The sequence below is a fragment of the Rhagoletis zephyria genome, unplaced genomic scaffold, assembly GCF_001687245.7.
Source record: "Rhagoletis zephyria isolate East Lansing unplaced genomic scaffold, Rhagoletis_zephyria_1.1 Rzeph_scaffold_00068, whole genome shotgun sequence".
Lineage (NCBI taxonomy): Eukaryota > Metazoa > Arthropoda > Insecta > Diptera > Tephritidae > Rhagoletis > Rhagoletis zephyria.
The window spans coordinates 449128-464690 of NW_016157152.1; the positions used below are offsets into that span (position 1 = coordinate 449128).

A 15563-nucleotide genomic window follows, 5' to 3' on the forward strand; every position below is an offset into this window, starting at 1 on the left:
ACAACAACCACGCTGTCGAGTTTAAATAGCGGCAAATCAGCTGCACTTGATAGTAGTTGGTTGAATAAGGAAAATGAATTAGCAACAAGAGTTTACGGGATGTACATAGCTCAGTGGTTAACGCTTCTGACTTTGAACATCGATTACGCAGGTTCGATCCCTGCTGAATTCTAGAAAAAAGAAGTCTGACGAAGAGATGTGGTGATCTCCGAAATAACTGCTATAACTTCTACCGCTTAGACTTTGTTGCTTTTTAAATTTTTCCTAATAAAACAATCGTGGTATAAAGCTCAATAAAAATATTAAAAATAAAATGTTAATAAGCCACAATAACATTGACGAGAATATTTTGAAATGTACAAAATTATTTAGATTTTAGAAATTTTCTATATTTTCCAAAATTTTGAGAATTTTATCCTAAAATCCATCCTAAAATGTAAAAATGTGAAACATCACAAATTGTCGAAAAATTCTTATGTTCATGTACTTGTGCGTAAAAAATAGAAAATTCTTAGAATTCTAAAAGATATTAACATTTTTGAAAAATTGCAAAATTGTTCCACTTTTCTGGACTTTTTAAAATTTTGTATTGATATAACAAAGTTTGAGAATTTTAAATTTTTTGAAAATTTTGAAAACATTAACGTCCAAAAATTTGTTTAATCTTCAAGAATTACGAAAATTTTTTAAATTTTCAAAAAAGACAAAATATGAAAATGTTTTCAACATTCGAAAACTTTTAATTTCGTTTGATCAATTTTGTATATTCGACACTTTCACTTAAAAAAATTTTGTTAGAATTCCTACAATTCTCAGAATTTTTGAAAAATAAAAAATTTCTAGAAATCTAGTATTCATCATTATATTGAATTATTGGGGTTTACTAAAATTTCTCAAATTCACAAAGTTTTGATAGTTTGGAAAATTTTGGAATTCCACTCAAGTTATTAAAAATAAATTAAAACTAACAAAACTCTAAAAACTTTTAAACTGCGGTAATTTTTAAATTTATGTACACGATATATGTCTAATGAAGTGCAAGTTTCAAATGGCTAAAAAGTTGCGTTGATTTTTGATAATTTTTTTTTTTTCGAGGCAAATTTTTAGAAATGTTATTGCCGACGGTCTCCCGCGTATTATTTCATAAGAAATTCATACTTATATGAAAAAAAGTTGAAATTTTGTTTAATTTTCATAAATTTTGTATAAAGTTTGAAACTGTGATTTACACGGTTTTGGTTAAAGCTTATACGATATTTTTATATAAAAATAACAAAAAAATTTAGCTCGAAAAACAACGAATATTTGAAGAAAAATAACACGTGGTCATTTGTTTGAGTCACTGTATGTTTACACATCAAATTGCATGAGTACCAAATACCCACACCTTTTTAAGAAGTTTCACTTATATCATGTGTATTTACGGTGCTACACACGCCTTTTTTCAAAATTATTTTTGATGCAGAAATGTTCCTAGAGCATCTAGATGCATTTCTGCATCAAAATCAAAAATACGTGAAAATGTCGCTTACATCTTTTTGATGTTTAGGGCTCGTATGATGTATAAATACATTTTTTTTCAAAATTATTTTTGATCCAGAAATGTTCCTAGAGCATATAGATGCATTTCTGCATCAAAATAAAAAAAAATTTAGAAAATGTGGCTTACATCTTTTTGACGTTTAGGGCTCGTATGTATGTATACATATGTATATGTGTATTTTCAACCAAAATACAATCGTAAACTACTACTGTTTAACTTATTTACTGTGTACACTTCTGACGAATTCAAAGGTACAACAGATGAATCTGCAGAAACAGTTTTTGAAGACATTAATGCGGAAATACAGATTTATTTTAAAAAATCAGAAAACAAAAGTTGTGACGATGTTTTAAAATTTTTGGAGAAAGCTAAAGATTTTCCACTTCTTAGAAGCTTTTCAAGGCAAATTTTACACATACCATCTACCTCAGCAACTATTGAAAAAGTTTTTGTTTGTGTCAGGCAGAATTCTAGAAGAAAGACGGACACGAATGCTTGGTGAAGACCTTGCAAAAATATGAATTTCAAACAAAAGTATGAGCTAATGTAATTTTAAAATTACATTGAATGATTATTGTTTTGAATTCCTTTCTATACTCGTAACACATACCCTGCAAACCAAAGTTCCCGTAATCTTAACGAAATCTTTAGGAGTATCTCATTTCTGTAACGATTTTTTTACGAATCTTCAAAGAAAATTATATGAAGGAGTTGACACGAACTCATAAAGAAATTGCTGTACGAAAAATAAAGGAAATTCTGAAAAAATTCTTCACATAGCAGCATTATTTTCATTGCTTTGCCGATTTTCTTCCGAAATTTCGNCATTTCTGTAACGATTTTTTTACGAATCTTCAAAGAAAATTATATGAAGGAGTTGACACGAACTCATAAAGAAATTGCTGTACGAAAAATAAAGGAAATTCTGAAAAAATTCTTCACATAGCAGCATTATTTTCATTGCTTTGCCGATTTTCTTCCGAAATTTCGTAAAATAATCGAAGTGTGCACAGTTTATTTAATTTTAGAAAATTCGGCAAAAAATCGGATGAGATCTTTACGAATTCTTTAAAATTTCTCTACAATTCAGAATAGTCTGAATATCTGAAAAATATAATAGCGCATTCATCCTAGGCAAGGCGTTTGGCGAAGCTTTTGTAACAATATTTATATGAAATTCTATTTATATAAATAAAACTTCAATTTGAAAAAAAAAAATGTCCGTGAAAAAGCGTAAGTGAGCGTGCGTGATTAAAAAACAAGGTGATTTACAAAATCGTCAACATGACCGTGCGTGAACTTGAGCCAAAATCACTCACGCGCCTCTCTATTTGCAAGTAATGATAATAATCTTACGGTAAAAATTTGGCCCTAAAGCGGTTTTGCAAAATTTTAATTTTTAATTGCATAAACGATTTTTAAACTTCGAATTAAAAAAGAATTTATTTACCGTTCTGTTCAATGGATTTTGCTTAAATTTGGTATGAGTAGAATACATTAATCCTACTTTTGAATAAAAAATATTGGTTTGATATGGTAGCTAACTTGTTTACAATAGCAACAGTTATTATATACAAATCATATGTGTAATACTCCTATATTGGCAGTAAGAGCTAGTACCGTCCGAAAACATTACAGTACAGATATATCAATGAACACGTATGTACGAACGGAAAGGAACACATACGTTTATAAATAACACAACACATACACAAAAACGGCAGTCATGTACACAATACATTCACAAAAACGGTACTATGCCATATTTTGACGCCAAAATTTGGCGAAATTTTTTGACACAACTTTATTTCCTTTATCCATACCTTTACCGATGATATTATGGGCCTAAAACTGACAGNTCTATTATTTACATTTATGGTTCCTGATTAACTATATTATTTACTGGTGATTACTTCTTCAATAAATTACAATACAGAAAAAAGTCATCTGACTTCCAACTAAGTGAAAAATAACTGTAAAATGGAAAACTGAGAGTGAGTGCAAAACTGTAACATTTGTNTTATTTGACGACAAATGCCACTGAATTTGACATAGTGAAAACCAGCCTTTACACTCTGAGAAGTTAGCTTATTGCCAATATAGAAGTGTATTACATATGTACGGCGACGGGAAAAACTGTAACATGGTGTAACACTTTTTACTTCAGTCATCACTATCTTTCCAAGTTCTAACGACATTCATACTTTTGTTGTATGTTATTATTCGTACACCTGTACTTCCTCTCTCATAATGATTTGAAGTCAATCCAACAACAATAATAAAACCGGCAGAGAAAAATGTAAATTAAGGCAGATGTTACAGTTTTGCACTCATATATTTTGAAGAACTTTTTAACAATTTTAACGAGAAAAAAGAACTACTAACACAATGTTCAGTACCCTTTTGCTTGTTTTAGTTTCTGGGTGCGATTTGGCATACCTTATTTTTATCTCTGTAAAACTTCTGGAGGTATATCCTCCATATATCCTTAGTTTGCTTTCACAGCTCATGTACTCGATTATACGGACTTGGATACTTAATAAGCTGTGCTTCTAGTTGATTTCGCAAATTCTCGATGAGATTTATGTCCGCGGATTGTGGAGGTAATTTCAAATTAGCAATTTTTTTATTTTGTATCCAGTCTTTGCGAACATATGCAGTATGTTTTGGGTGATTTTTCAGCAGAAGCTCTCATTTTTCGACTACATCTTGCAAATTTTGTTGAAATATGAACAGATACTGTTCCTTACGCATAATGCGTACTAACGGACCAACAAAATTGTTTAAATACAACCCCAAACTATTATTGACCGACCACTGTGATTCACAGTTTGCCTCACATGTTGCGCATGGGCTTAATTTGGGTCTTTGATCCAATACCATGCCCGGCCATCTGATTGAAAGCAATTAATTGAATCTTGCCAGACCAAATAACCTTCAATTGAAACTTAAAAATATGTTTTTTATTGCATCCTGAAAGGCCTAACATATCGCAATAGGCAACGGTTCGCTTCTCGGGCGACACAGCAAAATGCTACCACTCTCGCACATATATTTTGGTCAAATTAGCTTTTTTCTTCATTTAAGATGCCTTTGCGCCAATTTGGCAATTCGTCGCCTCGCTGTCTACTGATTTGCATTAAAGTTTAATACCTTAAGCGCTTCTGTAATAGTGGCTGCATCGCTACTTGCTGCTAAGTTCACAAGATATTGGACCGTAATATTTTTTGATAGACTTCCTTTGCCCTTGGGAACACTTTAGGTTATATTTTTTATCAATCTAAATATTTTCAAGTAGCAAACTCCACAATTTTTTGCCACTTTCCTGCGGTCCCGCCTTTCCACAGTAAATCTATTATTTACATTTATGGTTCCTGATTAACTATATTATTTACTGGTGATTACTTCTTCAATAAATTACAATACAGAAAAAAGTCATCTGACTTCCAACTAAGTGAAAAATAACTGTAAAATGGAAAACTGAGAGTGAGTGCAAAACTGTAACATTTGTCCTAATTTACATTTTTGTCTGCTGGTTTTTTTATTGTTGTTGTATTGACTTCAAATCGTTATGAGAGAGGGAGTAGGGATGTACCAACAAGAATATACAACAAAAGGATGAAAGTCGTTAGAACTTGGAAACATAGCGGTGGGTGAATTAAAAAGTGTTACACCATGTTACAGTTTTGCTCTTTACTGTATATGATACAAATACACTTCTCATCCGGGTTCAATATTTTTTCTGGGCAATTACGACTTGTTGCTTTATTCCGAAGAATTAAAGAAAAACCCGTATCTTCAACAAAAAAAAAAAAAAAATGGATTTTCAGACTCAGCGACGACATTGCATGAATTATTTGTAAACCTGTGTAGTTAGTAAATAAAGATGCAATACTTAAAATAAATACATGCTCTCGCTCAATTCCAGTATGGCATATGGAACGGAATATGGACTTGTTGTAATTGACATTGTACAAAAAATTTGTTTACTAAGTGTGGCGTGCCCTGATTTGTACGGGGCCAATGATCCATACTCCAGGAATCCTAAGAGTCCGAAGCGCATTGAAAATAAAGAAGAACAAAGTCGATCACCCAGTTCTGATCAGGTAAGTGGAGCCAGTTCCCTTATTTGGCCACATCTTACATTTTTTTCTGTTTCTGAATTTTATTCGTATTTCATTTATTTACTTACATACATACGTATACATTGCCCATAGACGCGCATACATCTCACGTAATTATAGTCATTAATATAATAATTTTTATTTATTTTGTATTTGTAATCGAAGTTAAAAAATAGCTTTGTTCCCTGATACATTTTTGAATGTTAGTTTATTTAGCGAATGTGTGAACATATACATTATAATTTCTTTAATTTAATGTTCGGTTCGCATGCACGCAGAGAATCGTAGATAATATAACATCCAATTCCCGCGTAGGCAAAATAAAACAGAGTTGATAATGTTGAGGCTAACTTTTGAAATTATATAAATGTACGAAATTTTTACTCATCTCAATTTGAAATGCAGAGATGTGTTTGTTGTTTCGGAAAATTCTACCAAATTTGCAAATTACCGACATTCGTGATTTTTTTGGCATTTTGGGTTTAAGTATTTGCCAATTGGTTGGATCATATACCATCTGAAGGCTTTGCCATGGCCGAGAACTATTGATATATTTCTATATACTATAGGCTAGTAAAGTTGCTAGTAAAGTGTCAAATAAGAATTACTTTTAAGGCAGGAAGACACGATTAAATTGGCTTCAAATTGTATTCATATATTTTTAAATTTCATACGCGTCACACATCCCTACCAAAAGGGACTGCGTATAAACCGACATAAATACCAGTAGTTTATAGATAGTTTTTCTGGTGTATTTGGTAATGTTAGGTTAGGAGAGTGTGGAATATTCCATACTTTCACTCGGAAACAGAATTTTCCATTGTGAGTGCCCTCTTCAAGCGACTGTCAGGGGAAACACGTACCCATAACCGAGAGTGACGCTAGGTACTTCCAAGTCATTATTCTAGTATCCCTAATGGGGCCAAGGATATCAAACAGTTCCACCTTCTCTATCTCGACCAGACTGTGGAAGAAGCGTGAGTCCAAGTGCTTGAGGCGCTTCGACTGTAGACCTGGATATCGACACAGAAAGTGGTCAATTGACTCTTCCTCATCCTCATAACGGCAACTTCCGCAGAGACTACTTGCTAGTATTCGCTATAACGTCCTTTGACCTATTGAGTTTTAGTACGTTCCTCACAGCCTTTCCGTTAGTCACGACCACGGTGTATGCATAAATTTTCTCAACGTGATCTCAAAATGGGTGGTACAACGGAGCTATCGCCTTCTCCTATTGGAATCTCTGGCCCGTATGTGGCCATCTTATCAACCGACTCATTCTCTTCAATATTGCTAAGTAAGGGGACACACCTGAATAACTCAGTGAGAGGGCAGACCAGGATGTTTGCATGTATTTATTTATAAAAAAATATTTATTCGAACAAGAAATTGTGGGTAGGCACTGTGGCCCATGGTAATAATCATTTACCATCTCTGCATGATTGTAAGTATGCAGAGTCCGCGAAAAACTCCTGAAGCATTGTGCGAGATGCAATCCCCAGGCCGAGAATCATACTTACTTAAAGAGGTGGGTAGACACAGTGCCAATGGTATCTATATGTACCATCTCTGCATGGCTGCATCTAATTCTTCTTTGGTCTGGAGTCTAATAGGTACCTTAGTATTGGAATCCTAAATAGGCGTAATGTAATCAGTGCTGGTTTCTTCTAGATATGTCAGCGGCTCGGTCCCTTTTTATTTCATTCAGTATTGCTGCATGCACGAAATTAGCTGCCTCTATGAGTCTGTGCGCGCTCCTTGCGGGCGTACCATGGGTGAAAATATGCAGTCTTTTCACTTTTCCTATTATTTTGCTTTTACTCTCTTTGTCGAGAGTCCTCGCTTTGTCTGATGTCTGTGGTTTACATTCCATAGTCCCCATTGCTTTCCAAATGTCCTTTTGCGCGTGTAGTATGCTGCTAGAAATTTATTAGCTCTATCCTCTTCATTCCTTTCCAATTAAACTTGGAGTCCAGTATGATTCGGAGCTACTTTGCCTCGGAGGAGAGATTAAAAGTAGTTTCCATAATTTCGGCAGAGAAAAAGCGGCTTATTTTGTTTTCCTAGTGAACAATACCAGTTCTGTCTTGTAGAGGTTAACCCCCAATCCATTCTGGTTAGCCCACTTAGAGATATCGTTCAGCGCATCTTCCATTAGTTCACTTATCGTTGACAAGAATTTGCCTGTGATGAGTAGTTTTAAAAATCGTCAGAACTTCGTTGTTGGTTTGGAGAGCTTTGTAGAGTTTTTATTCTTGTTCGGATTTAAGTATTTGTCGAAGTCAAGACATCACAAAATGCTGACTTTAGCAGTGAAGTTTTCACGACCTACAGATTTTTATCCTTCCATTATGGTGAAAAAGATGCGATTACTTTTCAACGCAGATATTTACTAGCTTTTCATACAGAAATGAAATGTACTTCTAATTTCTCGTGAAGAAGATAGTACCTAAAAAGGCATTCTTTTCAGAACCACACTCTGCACGGTTCGACTGGTTTTTTGTAAGCTCCAACATAGAATGAAGTAACATGTATAACATAGGAGACTGTTCAAGAAATTAACTGCCGCCTGCTTCCATCAATGCGCTTTTACTTTTCCACACCAATATTGGTTCTACTTAAAATTGAAGTCACCCACTAAAGCCTTTGCTTCTTTGGTAAGCACTTCGATTTTTGTATCGATGTAGTAACGCCTTACAATACGCCTCAAGACGATATTTTACATTTATAAGCTTACCCATTCATGCAGTGCGGTGGGTAAGAAATTGTACACTTATTTTCTTACCTCTAATGACATACCCAGTTAAAGTAATGCAATATGTAGACTTGAAGTTAACTGATGTATCTCTAAGATTTCGTCTTGAGGCGTATTGTAATTTGTTACTCCATCGATACAAAAATCGAAGTGCTTACCAAAGAAACCAAGCTTTTCTGGGCACGTAGTCTTGTTTTTAGGTGCTACGCATCTATATGTGTGTATATACTATATATACATATCGTTAGTATAGTCAGGGTGTCCAGATTGTTTAAAAAGATAAGAGCCATTTCCGAAAAAAAATCGCCAAAAATAGCCTTGACACACAAAAAAATCCCTCGAAAATTTTATTTCAAAATTTTAATGTAGTTGATTGATTAGTCCTTATTAATCTATATCTATACTATTATATAAAATTGATTATATGGAGTACGTTTGTAACGACTTATTTCTCAAAGTACTAAACCGATTTTAATATTTTTTTTTGTAAACGAAGCATTTGTAAAAAGACGCAGAGTGGCATACTTATATTTTTTTATTCTTGGAAGATAAGCACCCTTTTTTTGGGTGTAAAGTTACAAAAAATTACAAAGACGTACAAGCATAAGCCTATTTGGTTGCCAAATACAGCGCATAGCTACGCGAAAAATCTGTACATCAGTGCCGATCAAACACGAGCTCACAAAGGCAAAAGAGATGTGTATGAGCGACGTGACTGCGCTATACCACATACATACACACATAAACGTATTTGAGCTAAACAGCGATCACTGATTGAACATGCTAAATACATACATATGTATGTGTGAACACATTCATAACCGAAAGGCAAAGCATCGCTTCGAAGTCATGGCAGTATGTGGTTGACACAACAAACTACCCTGCAGTACGGGGGAGTGACTACAGGACTGCTGAATGGGTAGCTCCCTGATAAACACCGTCAATTACCGACCGACTACTTGCAGTGTATTTCATCGATTACTTTTACAAGGCAATGTCCTAGGCGGTAGTCACCATCGGCTCTCTCTGCACTACCTGGAGTTACTAAAGTAGTCACTTGCGTGATTTATGGGCGCCCTCTGTCGTAGTTTTTCGCTATTCTGCTTACGACTGGTTCGACTCTGCACTACCATGTGCACTACCACGGGTTAATAGAGTAGCTACTTACCTAGGAGTCGGTGCAGTAGCGGTTCAAAAGTAGCGATTGACTCCAGCAGTACTGGAGGGTAATTATATGTATGTATGTATCCAAGTATGTCCATACACAGAGTTCAAATCAAACGAAACATTTCACGAATGATTCGTCCAAAGACACAAACTTTGCAAAGAAAAAAGAGTGCAAACAAAACGATTTCTGTTTCGCTCATTGACGAGCATTGGTAGATCGTTTTTCGTACAGATGAAGAGTGTAATCAGCTACAGCAATTTTTATTCGAAAATGAACCAAAGCTAACATCAGAGCAGTTATTAATATGTATATGATAAGATGATATCTAGCGTAAAAAATAACACAGGATATGTTTTTTTTATAGACGCACCTGGAGGAACAGGCAAGACGTTCGTTACTTCACTACTTTTGGCTAAAGTTCGTAGCGAAGCCAAAATTGCTGTTGCTGTAGCCTCTTCTGGCATTGCTGCTACTCTTCTATGTGGGGGAAGACTGCTCACTCCGCGTTCAAGCTACCTCTTAATTTTTCACCAGAACAACCCTGTATATGTTCGATAAAAAAAATAGTGCCGCCGCTGTTGTGTTCCAGAAAGCATCGCTAATAATATGGGATGAGTGTACAATGTCACATAAGTGTCATATCGATGCCGTGAATACAACACTTAAAGATTTAAGATCTTCTCCGGCGGTAATGGGTGGAGTTACTTTTGTATTCACAGGAGATTTTAGGCAAACATTACCGGTGGTCCCTAAGGGCACACGAGCAGATATTGTGAACGCGTGCTTTAAAAAGTCTGAAGTATGGTCACATACACAAAAATTAAAATTGTCTACCAATATGCGAGTTCAGCTTAGTAGAGATGGTCGTTCAAATCAGTTTGCTGAATACCTACTAAAAATAGGCAACGGCTCCACATCCATAACTCGCGACGGTTATATTACCATTACGGATGTTATGGGAAACTGTGTTACAACGATTGAGCAACTTATTGATCATGTATATCCAGATATGAATTATTTGCAGCACAAACACTCCAGCTGGCTATGCGAGCGAGCTATCGTCACTTCAACGAACTCTGCCGCAGACGAGATTAACAAGGCAATTTCGCAGAGAGTCTCAACAGAATATAAAGTATATAAGTCTTTGGACTCAGTGACAGATCAAGAAGATATTGTTCACTACCCAACGGAGTTTCTCAACTCTCTTAACCCCCCGGGACTACCTCCGAATGAATTAAACCTTAAAATTGGTACGCCAATAATACTTTTGCGAAATCTTAAGCCTCCCTGTTTATGCAATGGCACACGACTCAAAATTACGCGTTTTATGCCTAATATTATTCAAGCGAAGATTTTAACCGGGCCTGCAGCAGGTGAAATCACTATGATCCCGAGGATACCAATGATACCAACAAATTTACCTTTTAGTTTCAAAAGAGTACAGTTCCCTGTCAGAACATGCTTCGCAATTACTATTAACAAGTCACAAGGGCAAACTTTTAATACTATTGGAGTTGATCTCCGGAGCGAAGTCTTTTCTCACGGCCAGCTATATGTTGCGCTGTCGCGAACTGGTGCCCCGCAGAATCAAACATTACTAATTCCTGGGAATGGAAAAGAAACTCGGAATGTTGTATTTACAGAAGTTTACAATAACTCAAAATGTACCTCCCTCTTACTTTATCTTTGGACTTTTTGTTTGTGTGTGTTTTCAGTTATAGTCAAAACCTAACGGTTTGTTTTTTCTACTTTGGAATTTAATTTTATTGCATTAAAAGAGCTTTAATAAATCATTTTTTATATCGTTGGAGAATCAAACAGTTATATTTCATTCGAATACAGATACGTACGTGGGCAACGCCACGGGTAAGTGCTAGTTTCATATAAAAAATCTTTGCGCATTTTCATTTGACCACTCATTATTTCTTATTTATCCATCGATTTTCTTCAGTAGTAACTTGATTTTTGTAAACATTTTGCAAACATTTGGCACAGAACCTGTTATTTTTTAAATTTTTCTTCTGTTAAAGTTTGATTTTTTTTAATTTTTTCGTTAAAAAATAAAAAAAAAAACTGGAATGATTAATTAGTTTATCAGAAACTATCAGTCTTATCGGAACGTGATGTAAATATGGTTTATGGAGAAGTTTATTTGCTTTGATTTGACGTACCTCCTTTTCAGATTGTTAAAGTGGTTCGTAAGATATACGTGATTAAGTGGAACCACTTTTTGTTTTAAGTTGAATAACGGTAAATTGCAAATATCTCGAAAATGTATCCATAGAAAAAAAATGAACTCTATTTTCGGAATCACCGAGCAATTCTACGCAGAAATTGGGTAGTGGCGTCTGGAGAACAAAAACCAAATTAAAATTTGTGATGCAGTGTAATTAAAGGTTTGCTCACTAGCAGTGTTGCCGTGTTAGCCATTTGGTAGCTTGATTTAGCCACCGCCTTCTTGTTTTGCCATCGAAATTTATTTTTGCCACCAGCCAATTTTTTAGCCAGTTCTTAAAATGATTTTAAATGTTAAAGTGAACATCTTCTTCCATGCTCAAAATTCAAAATATTTCCATCATCCATCTGAAAAAAGTGTGGCACTCTTAACTCAATTCAGCAATAAAATGTACATACGTATGTATTATAACTAAATACTATTCCTCGTGCTTTCTTCGTCGACTTTTCATGTGCTTTTGACACAATTTCTCGCGGTATGCTTTTCTACAAGCTAGCCTGTCTCGGTCTCTCCAGCCATATTGTAGAGGTTATACGATTAATATATCGAGCCCTAACCGCCAAAATAACGTAAGCGAAATTTTTTTCAAAATGTTCTTTTTGATGCAGAAATGCATCTAGATGCTCTAGGAATATTTCTGCATCAAAAAGAAAATTTTGAAAAAAATGTCGCTTAGGTTATTTTGGCGGTTAGGGCTCGATATGATGATACAACTAGTCGGGTGTGGTTAGATGGGGAGTTTTCCGACCCGATTTTTGTTAATCAAGGTGTACGTCAAGGTTGGTTTGTTGATATCTTAATGATTTAAGTGACAGCCTCCCCTGCGGAGTGAAAGTTTGTGACACAATAGTAAAAGTTCTGATGTACGCCGACGATATTGTGCTTTTAGCAGATTCTGCATTACATTTACAAAAAATGATAGACGAGCTTCACGTTTACAGTACGCAGTGGGGGCTGAAGGTTAGCCTCACCAAATCTAAAATTTTAGTTTTTAGGGAATGCAGTAGAATTCCTTCTGGATATCGTTGGAATTTAGGAAATGAAGTTATTGATATTGTCAATGAGTATAAGTATTTGGGTTTACTTTTAAACTACAAACTTACTTTTGGGAAGCACTTATTTAGACGCAAAACTAGTTGAGGCCAAAACTGCGGTAAACGCCACATGGATCAAATATATAAACCACCCTCGTATCTCTATCTCAAAGAAGATGAAAATTTTCGATGCTGCGGCGGTCCATTATGCTGTATGGTGCACAAATCTGGGGTATTGATACGTTTGAACCCCTAGAGAAACTCCTGCGTTTCTTCTTCCCTCTAATACCCCAAACTATATGCTGCACCTGGAAACCGGGTTATGCCTTAAATTTTTCCACACCTTACGTGCCCATATGTTCTTTATTGGGCGCTGTTTTAGTCTGCCGTCTAACAGACAGAGACAGTGCGACAAGGTTTGTACTGGACTAAAAAGTGGTACAATATTTATGAAAGTGTTAATATGGAACCGGATTTCTCCCCTGCTCCGCTTAAAAAGAACATTCCTTTAATATTAGAAAAGCTGATCCAAATAGAGTTTGCGAACTTCACTGAAAGAGCACACCAGTCCCAAACGCATGACCTTTACCCGGACCTAATACCTATAGGCCCTACCTACTTTAATGATGACTATACTGCGTATGCTACAAGTCTTATTTTTCGCGCAAGAGGTGGCTTACTTAATCTTAATGCAAGATCCTTTAAAAATATTTCTACTAAGACCTGCTCTATTTGCAATTTTAGAGCTGTTTAAGACACCTATCATTTCATTGGGGAATGTCCTATATACCAAAATATTCATTTCGATTGTTTTGGTGAGAAAGTGTTGGACCTGTCAAGAGTTTTAAATATTCTTAATGATGGTAACTATCGTTCACTGCATATTTATATAAGTAATTGCCTTAAATATAGAGAGCTGATTGTAAATGAGTTTTCTTAAAAAAAAAATATATATATATATATAGCTCTAAGTGCAATGCAGACACACAACATTTATTGTTATTGTCTATGATCTTTTATTTATTTAAATTTAAATTTTAAAGTTTGTTTGAATTTCTCAAAACTTGTATAATTCAGGATCTGAAGAAAATAAATAAAATTACTACTACTTCTAGTATTCCTCGTTGAAAAGCGCTCCAAATTCAAAGCTGTTGCCGAGAATGATTTTTTTGCTTGAGAAAATGTACAAGTAAACACGAACGAAAATTTTTGGGGATTTCTGTGCTTATTTTAAATATTTTTCAAAGATATTTATTAAAAGGACTTTAGATATAGACCAGTGATTCCCAAAGTGGTCCACGTGGATAGAAAACAGCCGCAGAAAATTTGATTTAGCCGGCAGCCGATGTGTTAGCCGTTTTGCAAAAAAAAACCTTGAAGAGGATGAGTCGGTGGACCACTTTTTGTGCTTCTTCCTTGGTTGCTTGTTTATCATAGATTTTTCTAGATTCGGTCTATTCTCTTTTGTCAGTTTCTCAATTTAAAGTTTGACGTAAAAAGCTTTGTAGTTTTGTTGTTTCAAGTTTTGTGTTTTTAAAATGTTAGTGATGAATATTTTTCACATCACTTTAAAACTCGGCTAGATTTAGCCGGTTACGATAGAAAACAGCCGCAGAAAATTTGATTTAGCCGGCAGCCAATGTGTTAGCCGTTTTGCAAAAAAAAGTTAGCCGTTTTTAGCCGATTTCGCTATTTGCCGTATTTTATTAAAAATCAAACATATGTACATATAAGTTTCCATTTTTACAAATTTGGCGACCCAAAATCTATTAGAAACTGCTGGCCTTATCTCGGAGAAAATTTGCATGTCGGACTGTGTTAAGTATATAAAATTGAAAGAATTTTCTCTAATCTGAAAAGACTTAAAATACTGGGCGATTTCAATGATTTTTATTTTATGTGAATACACTAGCAAATGTCCGCTTGCTTCGCGGCGCCTAATAAGATCTTTTGCGTTGGCCAATTCAAAAATAGCGTTTAAAAGCAAAAGCAGTCTGTAAAGTAAAAATTTTTAGTTTAAATCGAAACGACTAAAAAACGGAATCCTCCTCACACATATGCCTAGAATAGTAGCGTTGTGATTCCATATGGAATACTAATCCCTTTCGATGTAATGCGTTTTACCTATGGTCTTATTTCCACCTGTGAGATCTCTGCCAAGCGTGCGTAATATTCTTCTATGATCCTGCAACTTCAGCATTGGTCCGGCTACCGTGTAAGCTAGGGATGCACAGCAGAGGTGCACGCAGTCGACGTCGCGGGCAAACTGCGAGCACGCGAGCGTGCTGGGCGAGGTGAAGTGAGCTGTACGGAGATGGCATCGTATACATATTAACCACTACACACTTATTTTCAAGTAAAAATTTGTGTATGAATGTGTACTTTTGCGACAACTGAGCCAGTGTGGCATCAGGCCACAGGAAAAAGCCAATTTTTCCAAAACAAAAGCGCCAAGTTTTTGTTATCATGTTTAATAATTTTTTTGATTCAGTAAAAAGTGTATATACATATCCATTTCCTCACGTTTTTATTAACAAATTAATTTCAATACATTTATAAAAACGCAAAACATATTTAATTTACCTATTCCTCACATTTTATTCAGTAAATGAATTCCATCTTAATGTAGAATATTAGTGTATAGTGTATACATACATACATATGTACCTATGCATTCGGTGTGCTTAAATTAAAAAAGCATCA

General features: G+C 35.0%; 1 protein-coding gene across 9 annotated transcripts in view; it reads left to right on the forward strand.

The window, feature by feature from the left end:
• The window catches only part of LOC108371389 (syntaxin-binding protein 5-like), a 552451-nt gene that overhangs the window by 392861 nt on the left and 144027 nt on the right, over nt 1-15563 (forward strand). For all 9 annotated transcript variants that reach the window (XM_017626982.1, XM_017626947.1, XM_017626939.1 and 6 more), the window contains one exon: nt 5472-5649. In XM_017626982.1, the coding sequence (XP_017482471.1) occupies nt 5472-5649 (178 nt within the window). The remainder of the gene's footprint in view (nt 1-5471; nt 5650-15563) is intronic.